Here is a 21,473-nt window from a genome sequence, read left to right on the forward strand (position 1 = left end):
CTTCTTATGTACTTAAACATTTTTTTTTCCTATTACTTTTTTATTCTTTGGTCAACTGATCTTTACATTCTTTTTTGGGCTTCCTAATTATATTTTTACACTTCATTTCCCAGAGTTTATGCTCCTTTCTATTTTCCTCACTGGGATTTAATTTCCACTTTTTAAAGGATGCCTTTTTGCCTCTCGCTGCTTCTTTTACTTTGTTGTTTTTGCCACAGTGGCACTTCTTTGGTTCTCTTACTATGTTATTTAATTTGGAGTGTACATTTAAGTTGAGCCTTTATTATAGTGTCTTTAAATAGTTTCCATGCAGCTTGCAGGGATTTCATTTTTGGCACTGTATCTTTTCATTTCTGTTGAACTAACTTCCTCGTTTTTCTATAGTCCCCCTTTCTGGAATTAAATGTTACCGGGTTTGGCTGTTAGGGATGTTAAATTTAATTATATTATGGTGACTATTACCAAGCGGCCCAGCTATATTCACCTCTTGGACCAGTTCCTGTGCTACACTTATGACTAAATCAGGAATTGACTTTCCTCTTGTGTGGGTTCCAGGACTAGCTGCTCCAAGAAGCAGTCATTTAAGGTGTCAAGAAACTTTATCTCTGCATGCTGTCCTGAGATGACATGTGCCTCTTAGAAAAATAATGATATTGTAACTCATGTGTGATAGTCCATGACAATGCAACCTGCCTCCCAGAACCCACCCACCCCATTGTCTGCACTCCAACTGTGTCACGGATCTCTTAAGTGCTGGATCCTACCCTACCCACCTCATGCATGAAAGCGTCAGAGGAAGGTAAATGGAGGTGTGGATTTTTTGATATATAGCCAAAATTGGCACCATGCTGAAGAAGTGGCTAATAGGGGAGGTAATCTAGTTGGTGACTGTAAGGTTTGTTTCCCATTGAGAAGATATTGAGTTCTGGTGATGCTTTTGGAGGGAAGGCAATGAGGAGTGTAAAGGGGTGGAGAGCTCATGCAAGGGCAGAGCTAGAGTAAGTAATCTTGATTCCCTTTCCACTCCTTATATTTTTCAAGATAAATACTACCATTCTTCAGGTTTGAAGGGTAAAACAACATTTTATCACCACTTCAAAGCAAATCAGTTTTCTCTGAATTTGATTTGTGACAGGCATTTTACAAAAGCTGCATTATAAAATTTCAAGAAGTGGGGTGGGGCTTATTTACCATTTTCTGATGTGATCACTTGTTAATTTAAAAATTAAACTGCAGTATAGCTGGCTAACCAAGACACACTTGATGCCCAGGTACCAGTCAAAATTAATAGAAATCATTCTGTAACATGTGTTTTAACTTTATTTCTTAATAAAGAATGTATTCTATAATCCCTTTGCAAATATGCAAGCTTCCTTTTGTATACTTTACATACTAGTCCATATTTGATCCCTGTTTATTAATGTTAGACATCTTTTAGAGTCAGTAATTGATCGGTGTTGACTTCTGATTTTTGCTTTTAGCTTCTGGTAAAACATGGTGGAAACTTATTTGCGGAAAATGAAAATAAAGATACTCCCTGTGACTGTGCTGAGAAGCAGCACCATAAAGACTTGGCCCTCAACCTGGAATCTCAAATGGTATTCTCACGGGATCCTGAAGCTGAAAGCATTGAAGCTGAATATGCTGCTTTAGACAAAAGAGAGGTGAAGTGAAACTTTTAATTATGTACTTTATGGGTTTTATAAATCTGCATATGTAGCAACACTTTGTGATAGAGGCAAAAATATCTTAAGCATGAGCTTAATTCTAGGCACACTTTTAGATCCACTGATTTCAGTGGCACTATGCACATGCTTAAAGTTAAGCACACTGCAGAAGAGCAGTAGTGATTCCATAGTTAAGATTGAACAGAGCTTTCTGTTCATAGTATTTCAGAGAGCTCTGAATTACATACGCAATGCAGGTTGTCATTGAAAATTGCTGTGCCACATTAAAGCTAGGGGTAGAGTTAGTGGTGCACATTTGAGGTCATTTGGTCAAGTAAATTGGGAGATAAAGCCGTCCAAAAACAATCAACTTCTAAAAGTTTCAATTTCTTATGATTTCTGTCCCAAATTGAGAGGGGGGGGGATATAAGAAGGATCCACAGCATATTTCCTCATCTCAACTAGCGAATACCACCAAGAAGCAGCTGTAAACTGAAATATTTCAAAATACACCTCTACCCCGATATAACGCGACCCAATATAACACAAATTCGGATATAACGCGGTAAAGCAGTGCTCCGGGGGGGCTGCATGTTCCGGCGGATCAAAGCAAGTTCGACATAATACTCCCGAGGACAGCGTTATATTGGGGTAGAGGTGTATATTAATTTTTTCTTTCTGGTTCTAGAGGGTTGTGCCTTGAACTGCTGTAAACCAGATCTTGTACAGATGCAGGAAAGCATGTAATTTTCATGTCCATTTTTAAAAGTGATCTAGAATTCGTAGGCACATTCAGTTTAGATTGAAATTTGGTTTTGGAGTAAATTAGGTATGTTTTTTGGTTAGGGGTTTCTCATTTTAAAATTGCCTTCCAGTCATGACCTGCTTTTTAATAAAGTGCTCTAAAATGCACATGCAGAGCCAGATCAGCTTGAACATTGGATTGTTAGTAGAGGGACCCAGGTAAGAGGTAGTAGTGCAGTCTTGGAGTGGCTTGATTAAGGGATTTATAAGATGACCCCCACCCTCCATTCCCTTCTCTCCCAAAATGAGTTGATTGTGTGGTTCCGTGTATCACTGACAAGAGAAAGATAAGGAGTGCAGGCAAAGCTGCAAGGGTAGAACACCATGCCAGTTTCATGGCACCTTTTCAAAAGAGCTCTAAAATTCACAGGCTAAGTCAGATCAACTTGGAATTTGGTATGCCAGTTTGAAAGACCTTGGATACAGTTTGTGGGGTAAATTTGAGTAATTTGGTCAGGTTTCCGAAATGACAGGCTTTTATTTTTCAGAATGCTTCAAAATGCACCTGCATAAGCAGATTGCCTTGGAAATAGCTGTGCTACATCAAGATCCAGGTTAGACTTTGTGGGATCATTTAGTCAGAGAGGTTCTAATATAAAGGCCCACTCGTGACCTACTTTTAATTATCAAAATGCTCTAGAATGCACATGCAGAGCCTGATTGGCCTGGAAATTTCTTTGCCAAGAGAGCCCAGGGTAAAGATGCTGGTGAAAAATTGGGATTATTTGGTCCAAGCATTCCTGTGATACAGCTCCCTTACATATTTCTTTTCAAAGTGTTCTAAAATTGTGTGTGTAAGTAGATTGCCTTGAAAATAGCTATGCCACATCAGAGTCCAGAATAGATTGTGGGCTGCAAATTAAGGATCATCTGGCCAAGAATTCCCAAAATAAAATCCTTTCCCCAGATGGTCTGCTTTTAATTTTCTGAGTGCTCCAGAAGCAGGCACACAGCACAGGAACTGAAGTGGTAACTGAAAACAGGAATGCTCAATGTATGCCATGGGGTCACAGTGCTGAAACTAGATTAGGGGGTTAGGAATAGACTCGCTCAGTGCATGCCACAAGCACTCAGCTCTGAGTGGAAGCTGAGAATAAGCAGGCTTTCTTAGCGCAGGCCACAACTGCACAGCACTGAGACCAGAGGTTTAGGGAAATTGCTCAGGCTCTGGCTCAGCCTCCTCAAGGAAGGGCTCAGTGAGTGAGAGGATCTGTAAGCAACCCATTCACCAACTTAAAACCCCTTTGCATATCTCTTACAAGAAGGTTAGCATTTCCAGAAAAAAAACAAAATATAAACTATGAAAAACCATGAATTATAGTGTTAAGGTGACACTTCCCACACAACCTGCCTGGATGAAGATGGCAATAAAACTGGGAGTACAACAATATCTTAGTGCTCCCTAACCAATCCTGCCATTTTATCTGTGCCCAGCACAACTCGAAATCAGCACTCTTATTCATGTAGTCCAGTAGACCTGCACTGAGATCTATGCAGCATCTTTAATGCAAGGGAGTACTTGCTGCTAGCTGACAGAAGGCAGAAAGGTACTGTTATATTCCCAGTTCCTATTGCCATCCCCCTGTGGGCAGTGTTAAGTATTCTTGCATTATAGTAACAATATCTGAATTTCAAATGGTTGTAGCCAATTCATGTCATTGTTCATATTCATATGTCATCAAGGAATTATAAGGAATGCTTACATTTAGAATTGAACCATTTGCAATGAAGAAAATAAACAATTTGCAAAGCTTAAAAAAAGTCACAAGAATGCATCATTTCTAATTGCTGAGGGGCAGAACAAAAGCTTTCCACCTTTAAATAAGACAGGAGTCGGTAGTAACTGTACAACTTTTGCAAGTGTTTTCTTTCTTTGAATATTTTTCTCAAGAATATTTCCTATGTAACTGTTTCTAATAGAAATAATTGTTTAACATGAGTTCGTTCTAGAATCTTGTGTTCCATTCGTACTGGTTGAAATGCATGTTCTTCTGAAGAGACATTTCCATTTTAATTTTGCCTTTTTAACAGGGCACCTTTTAATGATTAAATCTGAGTTTGCAATTAAAAAATGTATAGCAAATGCAAGGTCATAATAGTTTTTTAATTAAATATGTTCCTACATAACACAATATAGAATAGGAATATTAAACATTTACAAAACAAGGTATAAACTTAAGAACTATGTCTCTGTGTAAAATGCTGAGACACACAACTTTATGACCAGAGTCTGTTCTGTTATCATTGTGGTTAGGTGAAGCAAAAAGTGTCAAAATGGGATATGTCTGTGTTGGTTTTTTAAATAGAAATCAGGTCAGAGGAAAGTTCCAAAAGATTTCCCTTGCCTCTAATTTCGCATTTTTATTTCATTAATTAAAACACCCCACAATAAAAGAATTTGAGCAAACATTGCCTATATGTATCGTGTAAGAATATAAGAAATATTTCTCTCTCAAAATTTATTAAAGTTGAACTTAGGCTAGCAGTAACCCAAATAATATACATTGGAATTTAATCTTTTTAACTAACTATTTTTGCATCAATTTTGATGGTTTCACATTCATAGTTCCCTGGTTCACTGCTTATTCCTAAAATAGAAGTAGGTTAATCTTTGCAGTATAGCCCCAGGAGGTAAAAGGCATTTTCATTTTAAACCCGTGCTGCAATGTATTCAGTATATGCTAAGGAACACCTGGGAATAAGCAGAAATTCAGAGCAGATCATCCAGAATAGTTTTAGTTCTCTGCCAGACACTTAGAGCTTTATATTGCACAATTACAAAACGATCATTTTCTTCAGATATTTAATTTATATTTGGAATGGATCTGTTCAGTTCCAGTTGAAAGCCATTTAGCAAGTATTATAAGCACAACTTTAGTGTTTATATTTAAGAAAGTGAAAGATGTGTTTGCACTCGTAAAATAACCCACTTATAATTAGTACATGGAGATAGAAATATCATTTTTAAATAGGAAGAGAAGACGAAAGTACAACTGACTTTAATATCTCCAAATCTATATATTACATATGTGCACGTGAGTGGTAGATGCAGTATCATATATTTTTTGAAAATATATAGCCCCAATTTACAAAAAGGATGATAATTACATAAAGTAAATTTGGCATCACTTGGTTACCATCTTAATTGCACAAAAAGGAATTTTTATCTTAATTTTTAACAGTATATTAAAAATAGAAAAATCACTTTAATTTTAAATGAACTGATAAAATAAAACTTCAGTGCAAATGCTAAGATATTAATAAACACTTTAACGTAGTTTCAAGTAGCAATTTGATAATAAAAGAATTGGTATATTTGCTTTTTGTATCTGTCTCAGAATGTTAGAGGTAAAATAAAGGGGAGGTGTGCATGCTCAGGGGGGTGTGTGTGTGTGTATGTATGTATGTATGTAGAAGGAGGAGTATACAGAAAGATGACTTGAAGATGGTGGAAAACTGTTATTCCATGGGTTGAAGAAGTGACAGAACATAGAACATTCCAAATTTACAGTATAGTTTAAAGGTCTGGAGATCTCTTTTGCCTGGTCGACACTAGTCTGTTATTTCGGAATTAGCCGAGTTAATTTGAAAAAAAAATGATTCCATCCATGTGACCAAACAGGCTTTTTTGATTTAAAGGGCTCTTTAAATCGATTTCTGTACTCCACCTCGGCAAGTGGAGTAGCGCTTAAATTGAGATCACAATCCCAGGTTAAAGGTATTGTGGACGCAATTCAATGTTATTGGTCTCCGGGAGCTATCCCAGAATGCTCCCTTGTGACCGTTCTGGACGACACTCTCAACTCCGATGCACTAGCCAGGTGGGCAGGAAAAGCCCTGGGAACTTTTGAATTTCATTTCCTGTTTGGTCACCATCAGCACAGGTGACCGTCAGCACAGTCCACCATCACAGGCGACCATGCAGAGTCCACCATCACAAGAGATCACGCAGTCCTGGATTTGCAGACGAGCTCCAGCATGGTCCGAACGTGAGGTACTGGATTTCATCGCATGTTGGAACACAAATACATATGCTAATGTCTCCAGGGCCATGACGGAAAGAGGCTACTCCAGGGACACAGAGCAGTATTGTACAAAAATCAAGGAGCTCAGGCAAGCATACCAAAAAGCCAGGGAGGCAAACGGGCGCTCTGGGTCACAACCCCATACATTCTACCGTGAGCAGCATGCACCACTATCCCACCACTGTCCGTGGACACCTGCAAGGGGGGAGTTGCATGGATCGAGGAGGAAGAGTCATTGGAGGACGAAGAGGAGGCGGAGGACAGTGCACAGGTGGCAAGTGGGGAATCTGTGTTCCCCCCCCCCAGCCAGGAACTATGCTTAACACTGGAGCTAATAGCCTCTCCCAACTCCCAGTGCAGGCTCCTGGACCATGACTCTGGAGAAGGTACTTCTGGTGAGTGAGAGCCTGATTGGAGCCATGCGGTGGGGAGCCAGGGGGGAAACCCAGCCACGCTGGGCTGTTCGCATATAGTTTAAAGGGCTCATCCCTGCTCAGAGCCTCATTGGAGCCACGTGGGTGGGGGGTGTTGTGTGAAGTGATCATCCCAAAGGCCCTCCTTTATGGCAAACCCACCAGGCATTGCTTGCTATGGGAAAGGGGTCCCAGCAATTTGCAAACATTGAAATGAATGTAGAAGAAGCAGAACCCTGCGTGCCCCTAGGCTGCCTGCAAGCTGAATTCTGTTGCCTGGCTGTGTGTGATGGCTTACTCATACCAAAGTATCCCCTTTGTTCTCTGAAATGTATCTTTTAAAATACTACCCTCCCTTTTTCTCCTCCCGCAGATGAAATGTTTCAACGCGGCTCCTATCTACTCCGTCCCAGAGGCTGGTCCAGATTAGAAGGCACAGAAAACGAACTCAGGAAGACATGTTCGCCGAGCTCATACAGTCCTCCCGCACTGATAGGGCCCAGCTGAATGCGTGGAGGCAAACAATTGCGGAGTCCCGTAAAGCATTACAGGAACACGAACAGAGGAGGGACGCGCGCAATGAGAGCAGGCAGAACACTATGGTCAAGCTCATGTGGGGGGCAAACAGACATGCTCCGCTGTATGGTGGATCTAATGCGGGAAAGGCAGCAAGACCAAAGACCGCCGCTGCAGCCCCTGTATAACCGCCCTCCATCCTCCCCAAGTTCCATAGCCTCCTCAGCCAGATGCCCAAGAACACAAGGGAGGAGGCTACGGGGACCCACACACTCAACCCCAGAGGATCACCCAAGCAGCAGAAAGATGGCATATGCGAACTTTTGATTTGGTTTCTTGACTTGTCCTTCCCTCCTCCTCTACCCTCCTAACCCCCTCTCCTCCCGCCCGCAATCTGCCTTCAGCTTTCTCTCACTGTGTTGTGCAACAAATAATAAAGAACAGTTTTTAAACAATTTAGACTTTATTTCCTTTCAGATATAGATATAGATATAGAGGGCGGGTAACTTCAAGAGAAACAAACACAACTGTCACACCGTACCCTAGCCTGGCTTTCAAAGCTTCCCTGATGCGCATTGCGCCCTGCTGCGCTCTTCTAATTGCCCTGTTGTCTGGCTGTGCGAAATTGGATACCGGCGATTTGCCTCAACCTCCCACCCCATCATTGTGGAGCACACAACAAGCAGCAATTACAATTGGAATATTGATTGTGCTGAGATCTAACTGAGCCAGTAAGCTGTGCTAGTGCACTTTCAAATGTCCAAAAGCACATTCTACCACCATTCTGCACTTGCTCAGCCTATAGTTGAACTGCTCCTTACTACTGTCCAGGGTGCCTGTGTACGGCTTCATGAGGTATGGCATTAAGGGGTAGGCTGGGTCCCCAAGGATAACTATAGGCATTTCAACATCCCTAACGGTTATTTTCTGGTCTGGGAAGTAAGTCCCTTCCAGCAGCTGTTCAAACAGACCAGAGTTCCTGAAGATGGGAGCGTCATGCACCTTTCCCGGCCATCCCATGTAGATGTCGGTGAAATGTCCCTTGTGATTCACCAGTGCTTGCAGCCCCATGGGAAAAGTACCCCTTGCAGTTTATGTACTGGCTGCTCCGGTGTGCCAGTGCCAAGATAGGGATATGCGTTCCGTCTATCGCCCCACCGCAGTTAGGGAACCCCAGTTCATTAAAGCCATCCACAATGGTCTACATTTCCCAAAGTCACTACCCTTGATAGCAGCTGGTCAATGATTGCATTGGCTACTTGGAGCACTGCAGCCCCCACAGTAGATTTGCCCACTCCAAACTGATTCCCTACTGACCTATAGCTGTCAGGCATTGTAAGCTTCCACAGTGCTATGGCCACTCACTTCTCAACTGTAAGGGCTGCTCTCATTTTGGTGTCTTTGTGCTTCAGGGCAGGGGACAGCAAGTCACAAAGTTCCATGAAAGTGGCCCTACACATATGAAAGTTTTGCAGCCACTGGGAATCATCCCAGACCTGCAACACTATGCGGTCCCACCAGTCTGCTTGTTTCCCAGGCCCAGAATCGGTGTTCCATGGCATGAACCAGGCCCTATTCTACCATGGTCTCCCAATTGCCACATGCTGTGCTTCTAGGAATGTCTGTGTCCATGTCCTCATCAGTATAATAATTGCGTTGTAATCACTTCCTCACCCAGTTTTGCAGGTACTGCACATAGTACTGGATAATGTGCAATGTATTTACAATGATCAAAACTGCAACGGAGATCTGAGTGAGCTCCATGCTTGCCACGCTATGGCGCCTGCACAGGTAATCCTGGAAAAAGGGCACGAAATGAGCTGTTTGGTTCAAGATGGCCGATAAAAGGCGGTAAATGGTTGTCTTCTGTAGCTTTCACAGAGTCGGGAAGCTCATTACAGCTGCAAGAGTGGGAGAGCAGAGTTTGCGGCAGAAGCTGTGCGGCTCTGTTCACGATGGCCGAAAAACGGTGGGGAATTATTGCCTTCTGTAGCTTCCACGGGAGCCCATGACCGACAACATGGAAAAAGCGGTGGAAGCTGTGCGGCTCTGTTCACGATGGCTGAAAAGTGACAGGAAATGGTTAGATGAAAGAGTAGATAGACGAGAGAACATGTGAGGTGGATTCATAGTACCAGGAGACAGGCGGTGCACTGTGCTGCACCGTCTGCTGGTAGTTTGGCGTCTGCCGTAGCTTTCATGGAAGGAGGAGCAAGTGACGGCGCACACCCAGAAACACCCACGAGAATGTTTTTGCCCCATCATGCACTGGGAGTTTAACCCACAATTCCAATGGGCGGCAGAGACTGCGGGAACTGTGGGATAGCTACCGCAGTGCACCGCTCAGACATTCGATGCTAGCCTCGGTACTGTGGACGCACTCCGCCGAATTCACGCGCTTTAGTGGGGACACACAACACCGAATGTATAAAATTGCTTCCGAAAATTTGCATAAAATAAGTTCGAATTAATTTCTTACTGTAGACGTACCCTTTGTTAAACACAAAGTGCAAGTTTTTCAGTACAGACCTCAATTATAATCTAAGGGCTTCTGCAGATGGAATGAGTTGAAGTTCTTCTGTGCACTTAAGGTTTGATCCAAAGTTCATTATAATCATGGGAGTCTTTCCATTGACTTCAATATGCTTTGGATCTGGGCCTATATGAGTTATTCAGATATGAACTACACATACATCTGAGGTCATAGAAAACAGTTTTTGAATTACATTGAGAAACAGTATGTGTACATATAATTAAAGAACATATTATCTTGTCAAAGAGGGAATATTTAAAATTTTCTGTGTGCACAACATTACCATTACCATTTCCAGACTTCTGACTGCTTAACTTTGTCTCCTTAATGTTTTTTTATGGATTAATATATTAGTTTGTGAACAAAATATATTTATTTTTAAAACACCATTGTAAGGAATATTTCCCATATTGCTTTAAAGAGCAACTTAAAATTCTTTAAACCAGAGAATCTAAAAATCCTTTCTGGGGCTTGTGTGGAACATTCCAACTGAGATAGTATAACACTTACTACTCAAACGAGATAAGTGCCAGTGGTCAACATAGAAACAACCAATTAAACATAACTTAGCGCTATTGTGCACTTCAGATTGAAATGTTAGTTCCTTGAATATACATTTATGTTGCAGATATCAAGAAATATCTTTCCCTTATAGATTCTGTCTTTAAAAGGTGGTGGTTGTCATGCTGATGAAGCTAATTTATATTCTTTCAGTGATAATTCAAACTACAGTTCAGATAAAGTCCAGAGAGTTTAGTCATTGTCCCAATTTTTTAGAGCATATCTGTGCAAATGTAATCACTTGAGCACCCAACTGTTTGTATCCCTGTCAATTTGACATGTTTTCATAAGTTGTCTTTTTTTTGTAAGAAATTTAATAGGTCAATCAAATTCTAGAATGCTGTCAAGCAAATGACCCAGATTTACTTTAGCAGGGACCATTAAGGTTCAGAATGTTCTTAGTCGCACCATAGGTGTGCACCAACAGGAAGGCACAAGGAAACTCTCCCCAGTTTGTGCAGCCTACATAAGGAAATGCAGGAACTACTTTCATCATGCTTTCCAAAAGAGGACAAAGAAGAGGCAGGGCTCTAAGTCCACTTCTTCTGTTCACACTAGTCTGGGGAATTGGCTCGTACCAGAAAGGAGAGCAGGCTCTCCCATCAATTGATGCTAGTTTATGTTGCTGATGGATCCTACTGCTTGTGGATAAATACTGGAGTTAGTTTATTAGATGTATTTTTTGAGAGTTTATTGTGGATGTCCAGTGTGTGAGATGGACTCTTATTTACTGTAGTGTAAATGTGAATTATAAAAAAACTATTTAAAAGGCCAGTATATCATTTTCTCAGTCCCTTGCTTCTCTCCTCAATGGTGTCTGCATGGGAGTATAAGACTTAGTATAGACTTTATTTTTTCCTGTGTTATTTTTAAGGAGTAAGGATGCAGCTCTCATATCTTGGCCATAGGAGCTGGAGTGTGACCTCAGAGTTGCTGCCTTTTTGCCTTTCCACCTGACCCTATTGCTAACACTAGAAGAGAAGATGTCACCCTGAAACAAGCAGGGGTATTGAAACTGGTTCTCCCCGTTTAAGGCGGTCATGTCCGGGGCCACTGCTGCCCAAACTGCACAGTTGAACTTCTGTACTTGCGATGGATCAGCCACCTATAGCTGTATGCTCAGACCACTCAACCAATCAATTACCTCCATTCCCACTTCTGACTAGGTGCATGCTGCCTCATGTGGCCTGCAGTATGACGCCAGCCAATTATACCTTCCCTTTCTGTCCAAGTCTTCAGCATTCCTGCCCCCAGGATAATGCCAAGGCAATGGCCTTCAGCACATATGAGGTCAGTAAAAAGTCATCCAGCTGCTACCTGTGTTTGCATTTTTGCCAGGCCAAGCAATATCTTACTTCAGATAATCCTGGATCCAGCATTCTTTTCTTATTCATCCCTCAGAAGTAGATTTTGAATGGCTCCAGAATTCTAGTGGCTACCTAATGAGTTAACTTTTCCAATAAGAATTATTTGAATTTCCTGTCTTCAACCATATCACCAGCTGGGTTCCATGCAAACCTAGTAATTTAGAGTCTTTTTTCTTTTTTTTAATCATTTGACATAGAGTTAGACCATCTCAATGACCGAACTCTAGAAATATCGGAGAACGGTAGATATATCTTCTTTTGGCTTTGAAATATGTAAAATTGATGCACTATAAATGAACATCACCAGATTACAGTGTCTTCATATAATTTGACATAGTTGTCAATCTTCGCAGTCATGAGTCAAACAAAAGAATTCTTCCCCAATTTACCTATCAAGAGGGTAGTTCCTCCATCTGCGGTTTGAGATAATTGTTAGGTAGTAGAAATGTTTAAATTGTTGTTGCCAGTGTAATGCAAAATTATTGGTTCACTGGAAAATCTCTACTTCTGAAGAGCTAACCTGTCTTTTTCTTTTCCTTTTCAAAGCCATATGAGGGACTAAGACTCCAGGATTTGCGAAGGCTAAAGGATATGCTGATAGTGGAATCTGCGGACATGCTTCAAGCCCCACTGTTTACTGCAGAAGCTCTGCTTCGGGCACATGGTAATCAAAAACTAATAAAGCATTCAGACAGTTGTAGAAATTGTCTCAGTAAAATAAATCATGTTCATGAGGGTTTTTTCTTTTCTTTTTTTCTAGCTATAATTGAAAGAAAAAGAGAAAATAATTATTAACAAAATGTGTATTCTTTTTTCAAGTATATTCCCACTTTTGGGATAGTTTGCCAAGTAGTATCATACAGTGGAAAAAGGGAGTAGAGTCCTAATTAAATAGTGACTGAAGCACCACTCTGCCAAGCAGTGCTTCAGACCTGGATGGCAGATACTATGCATAATATCTTGTAAAAGTGTGAATTGGACTTCATGTAGCAGCCCAGCATATCTCAGTGAGGGGGATATATTTAATGACTGCTATAGATACAGCAACCACTCTAGGAGAATGGGCTCTACAAGGAACAGGAGAAGAGAGTGAAGCTTCTCTACAATGTTCCCCAATACACCGTCCGAGCCGTCTAAAGAGATACTGCGCTGAAATGACCCTTAGAGGTGCTGATATACAAAATAAACAGCTTAAGAGAAGACCTTACATTCTTAGTTCTGTCCAGGTAATACGAGAGTGATCTCTTTGCATCTAAAGGATGTAATCTATATTCCCCATTACTTGTGAGGAAGTTTGAGGAAAATACAGGTAAATTAATACTTTGATTTACAAGAAACTCTGAAATCGTTTTAGGAAGGAATTTGGGGTATGGTCTAAGAACCACGTTATCTTTATAAAGAGTAGCATGGGGGGAGGGTCCTCTGTCAATGCATGTTACTCATTAATTCTTCAAGCAGAAGTGATTGCTATTGCAAAGCCTGTTTTCAGAGATAAATGAAGGAGCAGCTTGCTACAGTTTCAAAAGGGGAAGACATAAGCTGTAATAGAACTAAATTCAAATTCCATGGAGGGAGTAGGCCCTGTACTGAGAGATAAAGAGTCAGTAAACCTTTTAAGAAGTGTTTCAGCAGCTTGTGCGAGAAAATAGATTTTTCCCGTAATATCAGTATGGAATGCTGCTATTGCTGCTAAATGGACTTTAATGGGGGAGAGAGACAACCCCATTGGTTATAAGTGTAACACATATTCTAAAACGAATTGTATAGGAACTGCAACTGGTCAAGATTTCTACCAGATTGGCCATATAACAAATCTTTTTTGTTTAAAATTGTAACTTTTTCTGGTAGATGATTTCTGAGCATTAATAAGAACTGGATGCTCCTTTGAGGAGCAAGGTCTTTCTAAATCTGTCAAAGTCCTGTTGCCCAAGCCAATAGAAGTAACAATTGAAGATCTGCATGGAATGTCCTTCCCTCTGTTGGGACAGTAAGTCTGTAGAAAACAGAGCATCTTGTATTTGACGTTGGATAAATGGAGCAACTCGGTGTACCATTGTTGCCTTGGCCATGCAGGAACAAGTAAAATCACGCTGGCTGAATCTTGTTTTATTATCATTAGAACTTTGAGGATTAGAGAGAATGGGATAAATACATACATCAGACCCATTCCTCAATCTAGGATGAATGCATCTATCACTGATAGATTGTTTCAGCCTGCTCTTGATAAAAATGGGGACATTTCATATTGAATCTAGTGCCGAACAGATCTGTCCAAAATCCCCAAAAGACAGAAAATGTTCTGAATCACTGAGTCCTTTAGAAACCATTTGTGCATCTGTGAGGAATCTCTGCTCAGATGATCTGCATCCTTGTTGTGTTCTTCTTCGAGTGATTGTTCATGTCCATTCCAACCAGGTGTGTGTGTGCCATGTGCACAGCAGCCGGAAGATTTTTCCCTTAGCAGTGTCCCGAGGGTAGGCCTGGGCACCCCCAATATAGGGCCCTGCCGATTCTCCACTCCTTCAGTTCCTTCTTACCGCTGGTGACAGCTAGCTGGAACTTCACTCGCTCCCGCAGCAAGTGCTCTAGCAGTGTCTGATGTATATAGTTTCTCAGTTAGTAAATAGTTGTTCCTTATAGTTATAGTTAGTTGGTTTGGGCCCCCCTCCCCACAAGGTTCCCCCTCCTGGGGTATGCCCAGGTTTCCAGGGTTTAAGCTCTGTGAGGCCTGTGTCAAGTTTATGCCCAAGAGTGATCCTCACTCTTCCTGCTTGCAGTGCCTTGGTGAGAGTCACCAGAAGAAGTGCCATATCTGCAAGGGTTTCCATCCCAGAACCCTCAAAGACCAGGAACAAAGACTAAAACTTCTGTTGATGGAGGCGACATTGAGGCCACACTCTGACCTGGGACCCACTGAATCTGCACCGAGCATGTCCTCATTGGTGCACAGTGCTTTGGCACCAATGGTGCACAAAATGGTCCCAACTAAGGCCCCTCAGCACCACCATGGCTTGGGCCATAAGAAGTCGGCCTCAGCACGGCACCGCACCCCATCCCCGTGCCAGTAAAGAAGAGGAGGCCTGTGAGGGGTCGATTGCCCCTCTCGAAACCTAAGGGGTCTGCAGTGTCCACGCGTGTATCGGGACAGACTGCCCCCTCCTTCCTTCTGCCTAGGGTCTCGTAGACTCCTGCCCCGGCTGGGGTCCAGATGAGTCCGAACCGTCCTCGGTCCCCAGACCTCCAAGGGGACGTACAACTACCATCAACGCTGGAGACAGCCACAGACCTGATGCACCTCCTGGTGCCATCATCCCCACAGAGGAGGAACAAGTCGCCAGTGACCGTGCGCCCCCCATTCCACTCCAGGGGCAAGCCTGCCACGAAGGCCTGCCAGTCTCCATCACCACCACCACCCCAGGCACCGCCCGTGCAGACAGAGGGGCCGCACCATTCCCCGGCTTCACGGCACCACTTGCCGGCGACCTAGGGTACTGCTACTCCATGGTCCTCCAACTCGGAGACCTCAGAGTCAGAGGCAGACTCTTATCGCTCCAGCAGATTGCAGAGCAAGAGGTCCTGGTCTCGACGGAGTCAACCGCCATACCCGGCAGCAACAGTGGCAGCTGTCTGCTCAATGGCCCTTCTGGACACCCAGGGCTTACCATCAGAGCCAGGGCAAAGTCAGTGGTCTGCAATCCAGGACTGCGTCGGTGTCTTCGGCATCTTTCATGCCACAGATAGCAGTGGCACCACCGCCAGCGGAACCATCGTCCGAGGGAGCGGCACCACTAGCACAGCCAGCTCCGGCACCATCTCTTCAGACAACGGTACTGCCAGGGGCTCCAACTTCAACCCCGCTGGCATTGTTGGGCTCAGTACCGCTGGATTTCTCAGCTCCGGCACCAGGTTCAGTGCCAAAACCCCATCACCGTGTGCTGAGGGACCCAGAGGGGCCAAGGGTAGCGAACAGGGCCTGCTACCCATCCTCTCATCCTTGTCCTCGCTGGATGAAGCGGTTGCAGGGACATTGACGGCCCCAGCTCTCAAGGACAATCGAGTTCTCCAGCAGCTATTGACGGGCTGCTCAAGGCCTGGGGATACAGGCCGAGGAGGTGGAGGAGGATTTTGACCCGGTTGTGGACATCCTTGCTCCCTCCGGCCCATCCAGAGTTGCTCTGCCATTGATAAAAATAGTAGTTGACTCATCCAAAAATCTGTAGCAGACCTCCGCTTCTCTGGCCCCTACAGCCAAGAAAACCGAGCAGTGCTACTTCGTACCATCTAAGGGGTACGAACACCTTTATACCCACCCTCCCCCAGACTCTTTGGTGGTAGATGCGGCCAATCAGAGAGAGTGCCAGGGGTTCCAAGGCTCCACCCCTAAAAACAGGGATGCCAAGAAGCTGGACCTATTTGGCCAAAAGGTCTATTCGACCAGGGGCCTGCAGCTCCGCATAGCCAACCAGCAAGCCATTGTGAACCGCTATGGACATAACACCGGCTCAGCAATGGCTAAATTTGCAGAGCTCCTGCCTCAGGACTCGTGGGTGGAGGTCTCCACACTCGTGGAGGAGTGGAAATTGGTTTCCCAGGCCGCTCTGCAAGCGACTCTGGACGCGGCGGATGCAGCCTCGCGCACGCTGGCCACAGAGGTGGTGGTGAGGTGAGGCTCCTAGCTACAGGTCTCTGGACTGCCCCACGAGGTCCAGCAGACCATACAGAACCTCCCCTTTGAGGGATCCTCCCTTTTCTCTGAAAAAACAGATAAGAGACTTCACAGTCTGAAGGACTCTAGGGCTACTCTGCGCTCACTGGGGCTCCTCACGCCAGCTACCCAGCACAGGCATTTTAGGCCTCAGCCTGCCCCTTGGCCTTACCAGCCGCAGAACCGCCAGGATGTTCTGCGTAGGCGAAACAGGAGTGGTAGAAGGAGGCAACATCCCTCCTCTGGGCAAAACTCTGGCCAGACCAAACCTCTGCCTGGGCCTAGACCACCCTTTTGAAGGTGCAGTCGAGGACAGCTCACCAGAACGAACTCTGGATCCTTCCTCTTACCCTCTCGTCCTGTCTATCCCCTTTCTACCATGCCTAGTCCCAAATTACTTCAGACCGTTGGGTGCTCCGCACGGTAGAGAGGGAATATTCCATCCAATTCTGTGCCCCCCCTTTCCCCGTCCCTCTTCAGGGACCCCCTCACGAGCAACTTCTAATTCAAGAAGTGCAGTCCCTCCTCTCGGTGGGGACAGTGGAGGAGGTTCCTGAGGAGCTATGGGGCAGGGGGGGTTACTCCCGGTATTTCCTAATACCGAAGGCCAAGGGGGGCCTCAGACCCATCTTGGACCTGCTGCAGCTCAACAAGTTTGTAAAGAATCTCAAGTTTCGCATGGTCTCACTAACCTCCATTATCCCCTCATTGGATCCAGGAGACTGGTTACGCCGCCCTCAACTCATATTTTCACATCACAATAGTCCCACGTCACAGACGCTACCTCAGATTCGTGGTGAGCAATGTCCGTTATCAGTTTGCCGTCCTCCCGTTCGGACTGTTGACAGCGCCCCGAATATTCACAAAGTGCATGGCAGTCTTTGCGGCATTCCTGTGCAAGCACCAGATACAGGTTTTTCCTTACCTCGACAACTGGCTGATCAGGGGCCGCTCAAGAGCCCAAGTGCAGGGTCAGGTCGAATTCATAAGAAGGACCTTCCTCAAATTGGGTCTCCTCCTAAATGAGGCCAAATCTACTCTGTCCCTGGTGCAGAGTATAGAGTTTATAGGTGCAGTCTTAGACTTGACTCAAGCCAGGGCATATCTCCTGGAAGCCAGGTTTCACTCACTGGGGGACATCATACAGGGCCTCAGAAAGTTCCCCACGACCACAGCAAGGAACTGCCTAAAGCTGCTGGGACACATGGCTGCATGCACCTGCGTAGTACAGCACGCCAGGCTCAGACTGCACTCGCTCCAGTTTTGGCTGGCGTTGGTGTATCGGCCAGCCCGAGACGCTCTGGACAGCATCATAACCCTGCCCTGCCTGGTGTTGGATTCCCCCATATGGTGACTCGACCCGTGAGTGGCTTGTGTGGGAGTGCCTTTTGCCAGCCCTCAGCCCTCTCTCTCATTGGTGACAGATGCCTCGGATCTGGGCTGGGGAGCTCATCTAGGGGACCTCAGGACTCAAGGCCTCTGGTCTCAGGTGGACCTTGCTCCGTTGATCAATGTCAGAGAGCTGAGAACAATACGACTGGCATGCCACGCTTTCAAAACCCATGTAGCAGGCATGTGCGTCTCAGTCCTCATGGACAACACCTTGGCGATGTTTTATACCAACCAACGCTCCTCTCCCCTATGCTGGGAAGTCCTTGCACTGTGGGACTTGTGTGGAGTACTCGATCCTCCTGCAGGCATCATGCCTCCCAGGAGTGCAGAATGAACTGGCGGATAGTCTCAGCCGGACCTTCCACGGCCACGAGTGGTGAAGTAAGTGATTCTAAGTTGATCTAAGATACGTCAGCTTCAGCTACGCTATTCTTGTAGTTGAAGTTGCGTATCTTAGCTCGATTCTCTCTCTCCTGCCCCCCTCCCCCCCCAGTGTAGACCAGGCCTAAGAGCCCTTTAGGTTGACGGAATGTAGTTGGTTTTGTGGACGCAGTCATTTTCAAATCGACCTAACGCGGCTAATTCGACCTAACCCCATAGTGTAGACCAGGGCTGAGAAAATCTTTGTCCTCATCCTGGGTTTTCTTTCCTGTCTTACATTTGAGAGAATGCTTGCTGTTGGTGTTGCTGTTGATAATCTGACTGCCTCTTCTCATTATAGAGGGACAAGGTGGTTGAAGTAATATCTTTTATTGGACCAATTTCTATTGGTGAGAGAGACAAGTTTTCAAGCTTATATAGAGCTTTTCTTATAGTAAGACAAAGAAGAAAATGGTGTGTAGTATTGCCTGTGATGCCTGAGCACAGGCATAGGTGTTCTCTGTTGATAGGGAGATTTTCCAGTACCTCATAAGTTTTTGAATTAAATAGTCCATCCCCTTTAAATGGTAGATCTTCTATTTTAGATGCTCTTTCCACAGAAAGAAATGATCGGAGCCATGCATGCCTACATAGAGCTATTGCAGATGCAACAGCTTTTGAAATGGTATCCGGGACATCAGATGATGGCCTGAGGGCATGCTTAGCCTGGTTTTGTCCCTGTTTGTTGAGAGCTGATGTCAACTTTCTGTAATCCTCAGGGAGATTTTTGGTAAAGACTCATCTCTTATCTCACAATTGAAACTAATACCTGGCCATCACTGCTTGATAATTTGCCACGTGCATGTTTAAAGAAGCCGAAGAAAACATTTTTCTACCTAGACTCCCAACTTTTTCTCTTCTATAGCATAAGGGGTAGAAGGTTGAAGACTTCACCTTGCTCTTTGAAGTGATACTGCTATAATCAGAGTTTGGCTGAGGGTTTACATGAAAACAGGAGAATCTTTCATAAGGGATCTGGTATAACTTGTCAACCTTTTTTGAAATTGGTTGGTACAATGATGGATTGGACCATAGGAGTTTCGCTGGTTTCCAAATACCTTCTAGCATAGGCAACAAAACCCTGCTTTTTGCAGTAAACCCCAAAATATCAGACTGGATGCATAGCCTCATTGAAAGCTACTGATGGTAATTTTAAAGTTTATGCCATTCTATCAACTAGTTCATGAAATTTAGATCGCCTCTGCCAAAGAAGACAATGCTGTAACTACTCCCACACTGCCATCGTGCGATGAGCCACTTTCCGGTTCCATGACATATTGGAAATTTTCCTGTGGACATTCCTCCTGGTGGTCATCTTCAAAAAGTATAGCCTGTGCCAAAGAAAGAGTGCCATACCACTTTTCAAAGCTATGCCCTCAGAACACGTTCATTTGCTGCGGGCAGGGAGGGAGGTGTGTGAGCACCCTAACACACACTGCTGCCAGAATTTCCATTGTCCTGGTTGCTCCCCCTCTGCGCATCCCAAGAGTGGGAATATGCAGAGGACACTTGAAGAAGAAAAATTTATTACAGTATTTTGTCATGACATAAGTCTACCGCTCAGCTAGTCTATTTAGCAATTGAAATTTTTGTCCAAAATATAGATTAGCGCTGAATGTTGTAGTAGAAAATAAAACCAGCTTCTTTTTGAAGTAGCATTTCCATTTTAACTGAGTTCATAAAGATGGTTTTATATCCCCATTTATTCAGACTGTCTGCAGTATATCAAAAATGTTCAGGCAAGGGAGTTAATGGGAAAGTGACTGAAACTGGGGATCATAATTTAAGAAGTTTTGAGTTAAAGCTGTTTGGAGAAACAAGGTTTTATTGTTTCAAAATAGAGGCCTAAAAGTGGAACTACTTAGACAGCTGATCCCATATTGAAGTTCTGACCTTCATAAAAGTCCATTCCTATATTTATTTAGTCAAACCAATGGTGGTTTGCTGCTAAATATGTTGTGTGTATAGTGAGTGTGTAAAAACAGACAGTCTTCTTTCTGTTACATAAAACTAATATGTTCATTATAATAGGTTTAACATGGATGTGAATAATAGCAATTAAATTAGCCCTTCCAGAAACTTCCTCTTATATTCATCCTTGTTTGAAAAGCTACTGTTTCCAGTTTGACACACTGGGACAAATTAACCCCTGGTGTAACTCCATTGAAATGAAATGGACATGGGCAACTTCAAAATCATAATTCTTTCTGAAATTGTTTATCTATGTTAGTTAGAAGTAACACCTTAGATTACTATAACTGAAAGTTTATTCAGTTTGTTGATTTGTGCATTTGATAACACTTTGTGGATAGTCATTTCACTGTTTCCCCTGTATAGTCAGATAAAAGCATAGGAATTACCATATCAGATCAGTTGTCCATGTGGTTTCAGTATCCTGTTACCAACTGTGACCAATACCAGATGCTTTTAAAGGGAGATGCAGTAGGAAAAACCTTTCTGAATTTAACCGGTAGAAATTGTAGCTTTGTTAGAACAATTGAAAATGGAAAAGTTTGCCTTTGTCTTCTTTTCTCCCTCCAAATATTTATTAAACATTTTAGTAAATTGTACAACACTTAACTCCTAATACTTAGAAGTTGGTTTATGCCTTGAAGCATGAGGTATTTTAGAGATAGAAGATGCCAGACCTAAGTATGAACTTTCATGTTGTGATGATGGACTTTATTTTGGGACCCTGAAGATGGTTTTGAACTGTTTCTCTTATTAAACCAGCCCCAGGTAAGGGTGGTGGTAAACCAGAGAGAAGCCTGTGTGCAGTTCTTAAGGGGTCCGGGAGAGTGGGAAACAGAGGCAGGGTGCTGCAGAGTAACCTCTGGCCCGGAGAGGGTGATCAGGCGGCAGCTGGGCCTTCTGTAGTCTGCCTGCCAGACATCACATTGCAGGGTTGAGGCCTCAGGCTCTGACCCAGTAAAGCACATAAGCATGTGCTCACTGTATGGATGTGAGTAGTCCCTTTAAGCACATGAGTGGTCCCAATGAATATAAAGTTATGCATGTTAATCCCTTTGCTACAGGGGCTTCAGTTATTTTTTGTGGGTTTCTTGCATAG

General features: G+C 43.8%; 1 protein-coding gene across 10 annotated transcripts in view; it reads left to right on the forward strand.

Annotated features, from left to right (window-relative positions):
* Positions 1-21,473, forward strand: part of ANKIB1 (ankyrin repeat and IBR domain containing 1) — a 160,612-nt gene that overhangs the window by 88,599 nt on the left and 50,540 nt on the right. For 8 of the 10 annotated variants that reach the window (XM_039527120.1, XM_039527123.1, XM_039527118.1 and 5 more), the window contains 2 exons: positions 1,482-1,664; positions 12,433-12,550. In XM_039527120.1, coding sequence (XP_039383054.1) covers positions 1,482-1,664; positions 12,433-12,550 — 301 coding nt within the window. Of the gene's footprint in view, positions 1-1,481; positions 1,665-2,959; positions 3,026-11,685; positions 11,810-12,432; positions 12,551-21,473 lie in introns of those variants that run through there. The other 2 variants (XM_039527126.1, XM_039527127.1) reach the window with 2 other exon arrangements.

Source organism: Mauremys reevesii, linkage group 2, assembly GCF_016161935.1.
Source record: "Mauremys reevesii isolate NIE-2019 linkage group 2, ASM1616193v1, whole genome shotgun sequence".
Taxonomy (NCBI): domain Eukaryota; kingdom Metazoa; phylum Chordata; order Testudines; family Geoemydidae; genus Mauremys; species Mauremys reevesii.